The sequence below is a fragment of the Erithacus rubecula genome, assembly GCF_903797595.1.
Source record: "Erithacus rubecula genome assembly, chromosome: 6".
In the NCBI taxonomy this organism is placed as follows: Eukaryota; Metazoa; Chordata; class Aves; order Passeriformes; family Muscicapidae; genus Erithacus; species Erithacus rubecula.
Genome location: NC_136688.1, coordinates 2,516,894 through 2,531,599, shown reverse-complemented (window position 1 = coordinate 2,531,599; position 14,706 = coordinate 2,516,894). Strand labels below are relative to the sequence as shown.

Below are 14,706 nucleotides of genomic sequence, written 5' to 3'. Positions count from 1 at the left end.
TGATACCATTCGTTCTCAGTTACTAATTAGAAATGCAGAGATCCACAAAAGCCTGAATAATAAAGGCAAAGTATTATCCAAGTCTATGAAGACCTTTACAACATTTGAGCTCACACTAACTTCCAAGTATAAGTAATGATTTTGGAATTCCTTTTCCTCAGGTAAGCTTCACTTACTGCTCAACAGAGATGAGGTGGAATGGAGAATCTGGCATGAAAATCAATTTGGTGTTACATTCCAACCAATATATGGTTGGAATTTTCCCCCTCACTTTATGGAAACCAATCTTTAAGGGTAGGCCTAAACTGTGAACATACACATGCAACTCTTGAATCTTCTTTTCAGTCCAAATATCCAAGCCAATAAAAATGTACATGAAACACAAAACATAAGAAAGCAAAAGAAAAAATGTACATTTTTATTCAGCAACAACCCATAAGGATCTAATCAGATGAGATACTTTGGATGCTGTGCTGCTTGAATCAGTCAATGTAAAAACTTCATCATCTCTTACGGACAAGCTACTCACTGATGCCTCAAATGTTCAAACAATGATAAATTACAGGTTTACCATCTATAATGCAGTACAAAAAGAGTGCAAAATTACAATACCTTATAGTATTCTGAAGGATCAATGGCTGCGTGACATCTTGCAAAAGGACCCTTTGGGTTTTTTCAGCAAAGAACACCAATGCTCAGCATAATTTGCTGAAAAAAAAAAAAAAAAAAAAGGAATTCATCACATTTCCTTATATTCCCTGTGCTGTGCATAATTATGCTGACACATAATTGCAGTGCAGCAATACAAATGAGAGAACTGTGTGCATTTTGGGGAGTGGAGAAACTATATGCAACCACCATACATACATTTCTAATCCTTAATTCAGAGAAATGCAATCATAAAATCAAAAATTGCACCATACTTTTGCAACTTCTGCACAGGAATTGTTTCCATTTGGGGACCATAAAGCTAAGTTAAACATAATGATAGATAGTGCTAGGAGATACAAGCTGTCTATGCAGATAATGCAAATTAATGACTGTTGTTTCCATTCTTCCACCTTAGGATTCTTTTACAATCACCCCTTAAATTTTCACTTCAGTTTGATGAAGTTCTTCTATGTATACATACTTGCAGATATTAATTATTAATTTTACAGTCCTGTAAAAAATCTTCAATGCCCCACTAAAACTCTTACATGCCTGTTGCAGTAACGCACAGCAGACACTGCTCACCCTGGCAGAAGCCAATTATTTGGCTTATTAATTTGCTTACCACTTTCAATGCTGAGACTGCAGGGGTCTTCCAGCTTTTCTACCTGGTCTGAGCAGGTGGACTGAGCTTTCCATGTGTTAGCAAAGGCAGATCCTGTAGCCTCAACCAGCCCGCTGGTTGTTTTAAAGTCATCACCTTCCACTCCGTTGAAGTTTCCACAAAGACCTATTTGAGAACAAAGTAAAAACTTCACATAAGCATTACCTATTCTCATACTGAAAGGTCAAAGGAAAGGGACAACTGATCACAAACATTAGAAACATCTGATTACCCCACATCAATTTAATGCATGTTATAAATATGCATTATTTGAAGTTAGTATTTGAAGTTTTAGAAGCCCTGCTTTGAATCTTCAATTTCTACAATAGTAATCATGAAGATATTTGTGCTTCAAGAGATACCTATTCTAACCCATAGTTTTTATGCCTTCTCATGATATTGAAACCACAAAATACACCAAAAACCTGGTTTTGTGGATAGCTAAAAATTAAACTTAATATAAAAGTAAGGAATATTCTAAGAAACACCTGTGTACTGGCACCAGAGTGATAGGCCATTTTAATATCAAAAAATAAAAACACATTTCTAGTTTGCTTGAGATGATTTTCTTTCTGTTTTCTCCCCTTGAATCAACAAATAGAATGAGTTATCCCTCATATAAAAAATACATGACTATTCAGTGGAACAGCACGGTTTTCCTTGCCATTCGTGTAGACACTTGCCTTGAAGTTTTCCTTTAACTGATTGATCCACAGTCACAAACAGCTGCATGACTCGAGACAGCTGGATCTGCATCTGAAGCCCAAAAGAAGTTTGTACAACAAAGTAGTTGGAAGATGGCTTGAATACTGAGAAGCTGGCTGAAAAACAAAACATGAACTGTTGTAGTAAACAGACACACACACAGGCTGCCAAAAGAAACACTTCTTTTATATATATATTCTTATATTTAATCTCTATACATAGATTCTCATGTATCACCCGGCATTAAATCTCTGAGACCAGGATCAAATTAATTTTTTTCCTTTAAAAATCACTGGCCAACTAGATATGATGCTGGTCCTCAAAAATTTACAAGCTGATTACTTGATTAACAAGTTGATTAACAAGTTGATTACTTAGAAAGATTGGTCTCTGGGATCAGAACCAAATGGGCATGCCCACACCATGTAGCCAGGTTGGGAAAGTGCTAAATAACTCTCTTCCACTTTTGCTTCAATAAAAATACACCTCTATAAGAGAAATCAGGTGTGTGACACTTGACATACAAGGCTGTGTCCCTTACCTGACACATGAGGCACATTCACTGTCATGTCATTCAGGAGCACATTGCCATCTGATCTGAAAACCACCACCTGTGTAATGGCAAATGGAATCAATGAGCTTCCAGGGACTGAGGAAAATGAACTAACACAAAGAAAATTAACAGGAAGGACATTTTACAAATTTAGGCTCTGTCTTGAATTCCAAATTTTTTACAGGAAAAAATCTGTCTGAAAATTGAACATGGCAGCAGCCCTATAGGGTGTGCATAAGGTATCTTGCTATTCAGTGTTTCTCTTATATCTGCCTACAAAAATTCATAGCAATAATGAAATTAAAAACTCATTTATATTGGGCACTTTGGTTTCAGCAAGTAGAAAAAAATATTAGGTCTTCAGGATCTGTAGCAAGTTCTTATTCCTTATTAAAGCATGTGCTACAGCTTCTATGTGATGGTTAATATGATTCTGACATGGCAAGAAAGCCGTTTATTAAACTTCCTCAAAAATGCTACTCTATACAATAGAAACATAAAATTATTGGGTTTTTATTTGGTTTTCTTATGTTCTAGTAATGCTGGCAAGGACATGGAAGCCCAAAAATATGTGAGGAAAATAATGTGTATATGTATATAAATTATATATATAGGTAGTCTATATATTCTCATAAACAAAGAGAATATTTGAGGAGGTCGGATTGTATCACTATACAAAGACATTATTCTGAAAAAGACTCAATTAGATCTATAAAATTATATCTGAATTAAGAAAAATTTTGTGATGGGAAGAAGAATGGTACTTCTGCTTCCAGACACCTGGAATCCTGTGAGAATAATCATACTGTGCAGAGCAGAGTAAAGAAGAGGGGGAAATGTCAGTTGTTTTGAGTCTTATCTTTTCTTAAGTTTAGGTCTATTTTGAATTCTCAAGGCAAAAATCTGAGCTGTTTGTCAGCCTGTCTGAAGTTCCTTATCTATCCACAATAATGACTCCAGAAGAAAAAAGATATTTCCCCACATTAAGGGAAATATGTTAATTTTCAATATATCTAGCAAAATTCACAGAACATCACTTACATTCTTTTTGTTATCCGCTAACAGCACAACAGTCTTCAAGCAGGTCTGTTTGTCTGTGGAGCCACAGGGAGTCAGCTCTGCCAGGAGAGCATAATTCTCATTTTCAGTACCCTACAATCACAGGAAAAGAAACATCCATTAGTCAAATAAAAAAATCTCATTAGATTATTTCCACAACAAAGACTAAATTTATCAGTTGCAGTAGCCTTCCTAGCTCAACAAGATTTTCCTCTCTCTCTAGAATAATGGACACCAGATATTTTAGGGATGAATGAAACAGCTGCCTCCCTTTTTTCCCCACCTGACTTTGACACTCAGAAATAACTATTACAGAAATGTTCAAGAACTTCTAATCCTGAGACTTTTTGATTTCTTATATACAAAGGACTCACTGGATAATGACAGTATAGGAGTCTTCTATCTCACTAAGTTAATCACCAGTTGCAATAAGTCCCCAGCTTCCCCTTAGGGCTTTTACAGCTAAATCCTGAATTTTCTAGTATAACTTACAGCATTTCTGCTTCCCCCACTATATAGAAGTGGAATAGAACAATAACTCCCAACTGATACACATCAGCCCACTGACACTGTTTTATTCTACAAGAGAACAGACCCACAGTACACAGTACCTTGGCCAACACATAGTAGCAGTCTCCATGGAAGGTGTATTTCTTCCCATCAAAGGTGGAAATATGGGAACCTCCTTCCACTGAGCATGTGCCTGGACAGTCTAGATCTTTGCAGGTCCATCTGCCTGAATTGCAGGTGCTATAAACAGACAAATAATACAAAAAATGCTTGTAGTTATTACAGGAGCTGAGAGCACTGAAAGTATCTGCATTAAAACGTTATCCTTGACCATTTCCTTAGCTTTTCCCTTTGACATATGCCATATCAAGAAAACTTTTCAGAAATTTTGTTTTATAGATGTGCAACATAAACATTAAATTCAGAGTGTTTTCAGGACATCTACTATGACCGAGAAATTTGAAAAATGCAGACCCATTTACAATCATTCAAAGAAAGGTGTACAACAACCAGGATCCTTACCATTCTTCACATTCTTTGGAAATCCTTTCTCCAGGTGCATAGGTCTTTTCACCGAGTTTGCAGTGGCACTGGTTAACAGGGATGCAACCTTTTTCACTGATATCATCATACACAGTCCCTATAAAACACAACATTAACTATTTCAGCTCTTTTTCAAATTATCAATTTCCACAAAGAAAAAACTCTAATTTGCCACAAAGGCTGAGTTTACCTAAACTGTGAAGAATACTGCCTCTATTTTTTATAATATAAGACACATGGAAAGCACTTTTATTCAGCTTTGAAAATCCAAGTCTGTTCATTTATATAACTATGCACATGTTAAAAGGCTATTACAAGCATATAAGAACAGTCTCAGAATGTCACATGTTTAGATTTTTAGTCTTTTTGGCTGTGAAGACTACCAATGTAATCTTCTTTCCCAAAGTTGACAGCAAGCCTGAGAATTTCACTCAGTCTTGTTCACTGCCACTCTCTGGGCAAATGATGTCCATTGTCTCAGAACTATTCAACCTAAAAAGCATGATTCACTATGTAGTATCAAAAGCCCACTTGTTGAGAATTAAAAAGCAGGTTTATTACCTGCCACTGCCTTAATATGTTTGAAATATAAAATAATTGATTAATTAATCAATTATTATATCCTTAGAAAATTTTACAGTTATTTTCCTCTAGAGGGAAAAATAATGAGTAGCTCTACTAGTTTAAAAGACATAATTTGACTACATGTAGTATTTTAATATGACTTCCTTAGACAGGCCTCTTGCTTTTGTCCCAAATGCAACAGCTAGAACAACACTTGCCTTCAGGGCAGAAACAGCCATCCATGTAGTGCTCCTCACAAAGGCTGCTGATGTCCAAGTGTGAGCAAGTATCCATGCAGGGTGAGCTGCTTTCTCTGTAGACCATGGTAGCAGGACAGCTCTTGGCTGAAAGAATAAGAAAGACACCAAGAGTTATTTGAGTGCTAAGTCCATCATTCGAGAGAAACCACAGATCCTACACCCTATTCCCTTCAAGTCAGTGGTGTCTCAAGCCAGACTCCACATGGCAAAGCATGTTCGTCTAATTCTGAACTGCTTTTCCTGGGTTTTATATTTACTTCTTTTGGTTTCAAAGATACCAAATTATTCCCATCTCCTGCAGCATCAAATCCCAGTTTTTTAAAATGGGAACAGAATTTGCCGAAAAATATTTCTTAATTGCAAAAGTAATAGAAGAAGAAAAGAGGGAGAACATAATATTTTAGCACTATCGGTATGAAATTTATAATACATGCCAACAGCTTTGTGAAGAAGTAGTGAATTTAAATCTCTTGGTGCTACATGCATGAAACATTTGGATTTTATAAAATTTGTGTCACTGCTTACGGCAGAAGCTCTCTGTCCTCCATTCTCCCGGGCGGCCGCCTGCGTGCGAACACTGGCGGGAATACTCAGAGATGGTGCTGCAGAGGCAGAAGGAGTCTGTCTTCCCACTACAGGCACACTTGTCCTGCATGCAGGCTTGGATGTACATTTCCAAATTAAGACGGAGCCGACAATCAGCAAATGCAGAGGAAGTCAGCAACCTGTGACACTCATCACGCTGAGGAGAAAGAGGAATAATGTTTAAGAGATTTGCAAGCATCTGAGCTTCTGGACATTCCTTATCTTGCAAAAAAAAACCCTTCTTTTCTTTTGAACAGCTAGGAAAAAGTAACCATTTATCCTGGAAGGGATAGTCCTCCCAGCTCCTTGCAATTAACTCCATGTTGCACAGGGATGTGTCCTCGTGCCCATGTAAGTGAAGTTCACCATAAGAAATACTTACATGCTCATTACAGCTTGGAAGAGCCTGGGTTTCATCTGGATCTTCACATTTGGCTGTGGGTTTGCTGATCTTCTGCATGTTCCCAAATGTAATTGAGTTGTAGCTTGTATCTATGAGAAAAAAAAATAGAAAGAAAACTTGCTGAGCTCCTAAAATTGACAACAAGGAGCATCTGAACTGGAACTGTACTGATCAAGGGAAACAGTTACCATGGTATCAAATATGCATGTTAGACACAGGTACTGGCTCTGAATGTTGCCTAATTGTGCTTAAAAATGTAAAGGGGAAACAGAAAAAGAAAGCTAGTAAAGAACCAAAAGATTAATTTGGAATAGAATAAATTCAGACTAGGAATGCAGCATTGGAACTTCATGTTTAGTCTGGGGCAATCACAGAAACCTCTCAAGTGAAATCTGTTCTCCTGTAATGTTTCTATGCACAAGGCTTGTCAGTCTATCTTCAGTGACAATTGTCAGTATGGTGGGATGACTCACCTCCTTTGATGAACTCATTGTAGATCTGAATTCCATTGTAATCCCCACAGAGACCACAGGTATGGTTATTAAATTTGTTGTCCAGCTCCACCTAAATAATGAAACGAAAAAGGAAAAACATAAAATATTTACTTTTTTTTCCCCTCTTTTTTTTTCCCCTCCTGAAATAGAGATATATTCCAGGAAACCCAGGAAATACCAATTAAAAATACTTTGATCATACATACCATCAGGGCATCCTGCTGGTTCCACATCAGAACCATGCCTAATTTGGCATAAATCTTGGTGTAAATTTCATTGGCCTCAATGAAGACTGCAGAGGAGTAGTAAGGTGTCTTCACACTAGAAATAAAATCACAGACATTGCATTAGTTAGGTAACATAAGGGCTGACATGAATGTCTGTAGTAAGCCAAATGCCCCAAGGAATAGAGGAACTAGTCAGACTACCTCATCCTAACTGCACAGGATGCTCTGTTTTAATGAAGCACAGTCTTCTCTCTCTGACACTTGAGACAATAACTCATTGCAAAACTCATTTAAAATGAAAAGCAATTTCAGAGGAAAAGCTTACCCAACACTTTGGACTCTTTAACTTAAGAAAAACCAAAATGACAGATGTCTTCAAATTAATTAAAGAAAAAAAAATCATCATTGTGCTATTAACAGAGGATATTCTCAAATACTCGCTAATAATTTACATCAATGAAAGGAGCCACAACCTAATTTACAGCATTTCTTTACCAAAATATCTCACAGCCATTTCAGAGAGAATTAACATTCCATGGCAAGGAACTGTCTCCTTAAGAGAGAGTTCAGAATGCACAGGCAGTTACAGGGACTGCCGACACAATTTTGAGAAGAAAGGAGCATGTTAAGAGGAATTTAGTAGCTCTTTCAGTATAGTTAGTTACTTAGTTTTAAGTGGGCAGGACTGAGCTCGTTAGTGGTGACAAGACATTTTGCAGAGGGCTGAGCACAGATATTTTTGTGTGGTAACGATTCATGTCTGTCTTACAAGTAAACTAAACTGCTGAATTTCATTCAGCAATAAAAGGATTGTGGCAGGCAGTCTCATCCTATAAAATCTAGAGAACTAGAGTCTGTTCAAACAGAAGTAATGTCAACTGCAATCCAGTGAAAATAACTGGGTAATTCTACAAATTTATCAATGCAATTGCTATTCATTAGGATTCATGCATGTGTATGCACACCTCTTAACTAGTCTCTTGACTGAGAGAGTTTTATCTCTTGAATTTCTGTCACTGGGGTTTTTACAGCTGTTTACCTCAGGCATTTTTTAACATGCCCAAATGACTAGGTGCAAACTCAGAGATCATTATTTCTGCTTTTGACTGTATTGCTCACCAATAAACAATGAAGTCTTGAGAGATTATGTTTCTTGAGGGGGAGCATAAAATGTTGGACAACTTTTCAGTTGTTAGCTATCACAGCATGGAATATTTATCTTTTTTTTCTAATAGTAGAACATTCAGTCAATCAGTAGATCAGGTACCTGAAGGGTAATCCATACACTTTCCTACTTTACAGTTTGCACTTCAGCACTGTGAAATGCTATTTTACATGACAATTGATCATTTATCATTTCAGGATCAATATGGAAAATTAGGTTCTACAAAAAATAAGTTCTCCAAACAGCAAAAACCTGTTTGCCAGGGATCTGTTGTTTTATGACAATAAAGTCTACCTAAGAGAAAAACAGCTCAGTTTAAGAGAAAGTTTTAAAAGGACTTCTAACTTGTTTTTCATTTAGTTCTTTTATTTAAGAGTACACAATAAAGACTTTTTCCAATTTGAGGCAAGAACACATTTTTTGTAATTTTATGCATTGCAGTATAATCTTTGGAAAACTGAACATTACTTTCAATCTTTGAACATATTTTCATTGCAGTGACTTTCAAACTTTAGAGCAAAAGCTGAATTCTGGGAAAAACTGAGTTCTCCAATGACAATTTTAAAGTTATTTTTTGTTTTTCAATTATGCTAAAACATACTAATTAACTCATGAGTTGCTTCACTTGTTTCAGAATATAAATGCACACACTATAAGGATAAGCTAATGATAGGAAAGACTAGGTTAAGACACTACTTAGCATCAGTAATGGTGTCAGACGAGATTCTTGTGTAATCATGTTACAGAAAGAGAAAAATAGCACTGCTTAGTCTGAAAAAGTACATATTGCCACAGATAAATTAGTGAAAATTTTGACCTGTGTTATGTGTGTTAAAATCCCTTGAGGAATGGCCATCAGATCTTAGAGAATTATTTATGAAGATCAGAAAAAACTACCTCTCTTCTGTCAGAAAATAGGAGGAAAAACCCCAGAGAAATGCGTTTCCTTTTCAAGGATTTTCTAGACTATCTGCTTAAGTAAACTCAAGATGATGCCATTAAACAAATGAAGCTATGTCATTTTATGCCAGTGAAAAATCTGGCTCATGAGGTGCACTTTTTTCTGCATAACTGGAAGAACAATTCACTCAAACCTTGTATTTAAGTAATCTCTTATGCCAGTGTAGAAATGACAATTAATACTAATGCTCCTCCCCAAAGCAATTTTAATGCTGAATTTCAAAAGGCTTTTTTGTTTGTTTGTTAGTCTGTGGAAATGCTTTGCAGCAGTTTCTGCAATTGTACACAGACAGTTGTGTAAAGAATCAACCCTGCTTTTATCTTCCCAGCACATTTCTCTGAACACCATTATAACAAAAGAACTTACATCCGCCCATCCACCACAACCAGGTTTGGTTTGAGGTAGATGGCTATATCCTTGATTTTCATCAGAATATACTGGATCTCAGGATGGCCATTGCTGTTGAGAGCACGCTGGATGTGGACAGAGAATTCCTTGTAAGCATCTCGGCAGTCGGAAACAAAATTATACTCGCAAACGCCAGGGAATTGGTAGACGTCTCCATCAAAAGTTTTGAAGTGGTTGTTTCCCCAAGTGCTGCAGACATAGTGGCCATGGTTTCTTGTTCTTCCTGTTAAGTGATGAAAAAGAAATAGAGATGAAAAGAAGCACAAGAAATGATCTAGAGTGAAAAAAGGTAAGTGTTCCTTTTTACAGTAGGAACCACTTGCAATTATGTGAACCGTGATTCCAAAGATTTTAAGCCTGATCAAGTATCTGCCAGGCCAGCAGAAATATGAAAATCTCTAAAGGAGAATAAGATATTAAATAATTCTGAGACCAGGGTATACCCTATAATTCTCACTGAGGTGAAGGAACTTATCTGCATGGTGTGGGGAAACTTAATACTGACCATTAACTTGGCTTCTGCGCCAAGCACATGATTTTATTCTGAATCACAGTATTATTTTTATCAATAATAAATTTTTCCAAGAACTACCTTCTTCCTTGGTGCAATATGTACTAGAAACAAAACAGGTAGGAAATCAAGAAAGTACTACATAGTCTGGAGGCAAATACTTAAAAGGTTATGAAAGGGCTTGGGCAAAATAGGAGATTTCAGGGAATTACTTCTTTTCCTAATAGCAGTAGTGATTTCTATTACTGCAAGACAGGAATTTTCCAGAAGATAGGTCAGAAAATAGTCATGGTAGGAGGGAAAAAATAAGTTTTTGCAATAGCAAAATATGAAGATGATTTGTTCCTTTCCCTGCCATCTATACCAACAAATAATACAAATTAACACAATATCTGATAAATCTCCAGATATTGTAGATTAGGGGCAAATCATAGAAGCTGAGCATCCTTGGGAATCTTGACATATCTCTCATCTTCACAAGATTTTCTTGCAGCATTTAACATGAGAAAGCAAAACTGCTAAGAAAACCTCTAGGTTACTGTACTTTGATGGTATCAATCATACCAGATGCATCCAGCCAAGCTGGAACCCATTCCTTCCCAGAAGGAAGGTTGCACAGAGTTCCTTCCAGAGCTCACAGCTGGAAGACTAAATGCAAGGCAAAGCTTTCCTACCATTGCTGAATTCAGGACACAGCAGACCAAGTTCGATAGCCCAAACCTGATCACTAGATGTAATTCATCACCTGTTCCTCTAAAAGGCAGTTTTCAGTAGGAGTGCTCCATGCTATCACTTCAAATTTGATAGCAAATTCAGTAAGTTAGAGGTTTTGCAAAAAGGGTTGAAAATTTCCTAAATGACAAAATTAGCTTTTTTCAATGTTATTATGCTCATTTTTAAAGAACAATTTATGTTGTTCCAAAATAGCAGAAGACACCATCATCCACTCCCTTCATTGCTTTAACAATGAACCTTTCAAAGTCATACAGTTCCTGTCTGCCAAGTCGTTGCCATACCTAGTAAAGACTCAATGCATGGAAAGAAAAGCAACATTGAAAATATTTTCCAAGCACATCAAACTAGACATCAATGCAGTAGATATAGGCACTTAATCTCTCCAAAGAAAGTAGTATCTACCAGTTTTGTCCAAGCAATGCAGCCTCAGTATTTGAAAGCTTAAGTAATTTAAGGCATCCTGGAACTCTAGGGCATTATTTAAAAGAACTGCCTCATTCTAGCTCCTCAGTGATATTTTAACTCTCCCTCTTTTCCAGGAGGCAGCCTGCTACCATTTCATCTGTAGAGCTTACCTTTTTTTATTTCATAAGCAGAGGAAAGCGCCAGCCAGAGTAGGAAGAGGCTGGCCGCTCTTAGCCCCATGGTGGCTAAGGTGGGTGACCGGCAGCTCCACTGAAAACTCGGCTTTTTATAATACCCACTGGGGCAATTGATTCTACCACAGGGGAGGAGATTCAAAGGGAGGAGGCAAGAGGAGGGGTGAAAAAACAGGTGTATTATTTGCAGAAGATAAGAAGTAAATAGACAATCTTTTTTTTTTCCTTCATAAATGAAGGAATTCAGCATACAGGAAACGATAGAATATTGATTCAGTAATCATGTAATTTTTTTATTGCTCTATTTCATCTACAGGATGCTGTGCTTTTAAATCCTTCAAATGCTCACGCCAAGTTTAACCTTCAGCAACTCCCATAACAAATAATGAATTTTGGGGTGGCTCAACAAAGAAATCCCTTGAAGAAATTTTAAGATGAGACCCTAAAATAAAGGCTTCAAAACCAAAGAGTTTTTAATTTTTCATCATCACATAGAATGATTTCTGTAAAAATTAAGTGATGCTTGTGAAGCTCTGTAATTAACAGTAACCTTTAAAAATAAAATGGCACATCATGTGCTGTAAAATTATTTTGCAGGCAATTATTGGATTTCTTTAATTTTTAAAGCTCTTAGGAATGTCGAATCCAAAATGCTGCCCATACTGCACATTTTGCCCAAAACATAATTGAGACTGGGTGACACAGTAAGTTCAAAGATTTTACAGTAAAAGAGGTGATCTTTCTAACCTTATCATGGTGCAAAAAAATGTCTATCAAAGTTGTAGACATTCTCATATAATATTAAGTTTTAGAGAAAAAGTAAATAAAGGGAAAACAAGAAAACATTACTGTCCTTAATCTCCCCAAACATTCTTGCTCATTCTGGCTTACTTTCTACCTAAAAGATGAATTTGCACTCTGCTGTCCCACATCAGATCCTACAAAAGCTATAAGGTCAGCTTTGCTTTGTGCCAAGAAAGATGGGAAGGTCCTTTGGAGAAGAAGACAGAAAGCAGAAAACAGAATCAGAAGCAAGTTCAGAATCCTGCTTCAGAAATAGAAAATTTCCACATGCACATTATTTTGTGCTGAAAGTCTTTCTGCAAGTCTCTTCAGAAGACAAAACACAGGCTCCTTGAGTCCTTCAACACATCTTGTAACACATCTGCTTAATAGCACTAACAGAGTTTTACTTCTTAAAGCTTTCAGGCCAGCCTCTATTTGTGCATCAAAAAAATTTTCAATGCAGTGACCAGAAATCTGTAATCCTCTTGATTATTTAAAGTATTTCTTACTTTCATTGATCAGATTATTACAAATAGAATTTTTATATTTTTCAAAACATCAAGGAAACTTTTTACTCAACCCTTTCAGCTGTTCTAGTCAACTAGAAATATCCTCTTATAAAAGCATATTCTTTAGCTGCTATTTTTTTATTTAATAATTTTATCTCAACTATAGCCTAGACTCTATCTGAACATTTTCCTGTTTTCCCACAATACGTCTCAAAAGGTTTCAGATTTTCTTCTTTCTCTATTTGAGAATACAAATTCGCACTTCTCTTACCCTTACATAGTGTTATCACTACTCGTGTTATAGTTAACACTATATAGTGTTATCACAAATTAAGTAGTAGTCCTTTTCTCCCTGATGAATCTGCCACTGGAAGAATATAACTTTATTTTCCCTCTTGGAAAATAAAAATAAACCCAGAAATAACCAGTTAGAACCAATCATTCATAGAAAGCAAAGAAAAAACACAGTCTACAGAGATCTTTCCTCAGTGGTTATTTTAACAGACTTAACTTCTTATGATATCTCAGAGACATCTCCCAACTTGGTATTTTCTTTTATGCCACCAAAACTCTTAGTTCAGAAGTGTTTTAGTTCCTAAAAATACTTAGGAGATTCCTTTGACCTTTTCTTTTCCTGCCTGTGTTTTTCTAGGTAGTCCCCCTGGCTAGAACTATCACCTCAGAAGAAAAAAGGTTTCCATTACTTAATTCCTTCTTTGCAAAGTGCAACAACTCCATGTACACAGCAAACCTGACCCCTTTTTAGATTAAATCAGATGTGCATGCTGACTGGTGCAAATTGGAAATGTGCATATTTTTCATTCAGGTTTCTTTGCCCAAAGCTTCTAGATCCTGATGGAACATAACTCATTCATTTATTTGGACTGGGAAAGGTAATAATCCTTCAATTACAGTTGCACCATCCTTCAATATGCTGGTATTTTAATAATTTTAATATATTCTGTGTAGGAGACTTAACTTTTAGTTAAGCACCTCTAAATTTTAGAGACTGATTTACTCTGCTCCAGTTTTGTCCTGCCTGTACAGGGAGCATGATTTCTTCTTGAGCTATGAAGTTGCACAGGACAATTTTCCTTCTGCAATTTCTGCTTCTCAGAGAACAACTTCCAAGTGTCCCTTCTTCTCACCTATATGTGGCTTGCTATGACATCCCTAACTGGAGAATAAGAGACATCAACATGTCTTTAAGCACTGAGACCACTCTTGCAGAATTCACACTTGAGCTTACACGGCTATAATGATCTGAAGAGAAATATAGATCCTTATCTCCAAAATTCCTAGGTATTTGTACTTTTGGTAGCATTAGAAGGTGTCCTGACCTATACTGTCTCTGTTTCCTTATTGTCAGAAGGGTAATGATCCTGTCTACCACCTGTTTTATATGTCTTTCAGAAATAATCAGTCTTTGCGGTAGCCTGGTTTATTTCTTGCTAAGGTGCCTCAAAGGTTTTTGGACTATACATTTTAATCCAGAAGAATCTTACTGATAATGTGCAGGTAACATCTGTATGTATGTATTAATTTATTTACCTTAAATTGTTTAACATCCTGAAATAACCAATCATTTTGCAATGAAGTCAATTCCACTTTACCATTATCATCTTTGCCCTGAGCTTAACCTAAATTATCTATACCTGTGTTGACCTTTTTGTGGAACTTTTCCATTCCTGCTTCTAGTCATCTTCATCAGAAATCACCTTCCTCTTTTCAATGTCAGGTGTTCAGGCACTTTTATTACCAAAGATATTACTGGTAATTTTGCATGCTGTCACTATGCAAGAGGCAGCAGAACA

General features: G+C 36.4%; 1 protein-coding gene across 1 annotated transcript in view; it reads right to left on the bottom strand.

Annotated features, from left to right (window-relative positions):
• The window catches only part of MUC2 (mucin 2, oligomeric mucus/gel-forming), a gene marked incomplete at its 5' end in the record, with an annotated part of 61,014 nt that extends 49,371 nt beyond the window's left edge, over positions 1–11,643 (bottom strand). The window contains 15 exon segments of the mRNA XM_079309981.1: positions 613–669; positions 671–708; positions 1,277–1,441; positions 1,999–2,136; positions 2,562–2,631; positions 3,615–3,725; positions 4,244–4,382; positions 4,665–4,782; positions 5,468–5,593; positions 6,035–6,251; positions 6,477–6,586; positions 6,971–7,061; positions 7,198–7,312; positions 9,711–9,975; positions 11,574–11,643. Coding sequence (XP_079166107.1) covers positions 613–669; positions 671–708; positions 1,277–1,441; positions 1,999–2,136; positions 2,562–2,631; positions 3,615–3,725; positions 4,244–4,382; positions 4,665–4,782; positions 5,468–5,593; positions 6,035–6,251; positions 6,477–6,586; positions 6,971–7,061; positions 7,198–7,312; positions 9,711–9,975; positions 11,574–11,643 — 1,830 coding nt within the window.
• Between the last annotated feature and the right edge of the window lie 3,063 nt (positions 11,644–14,706).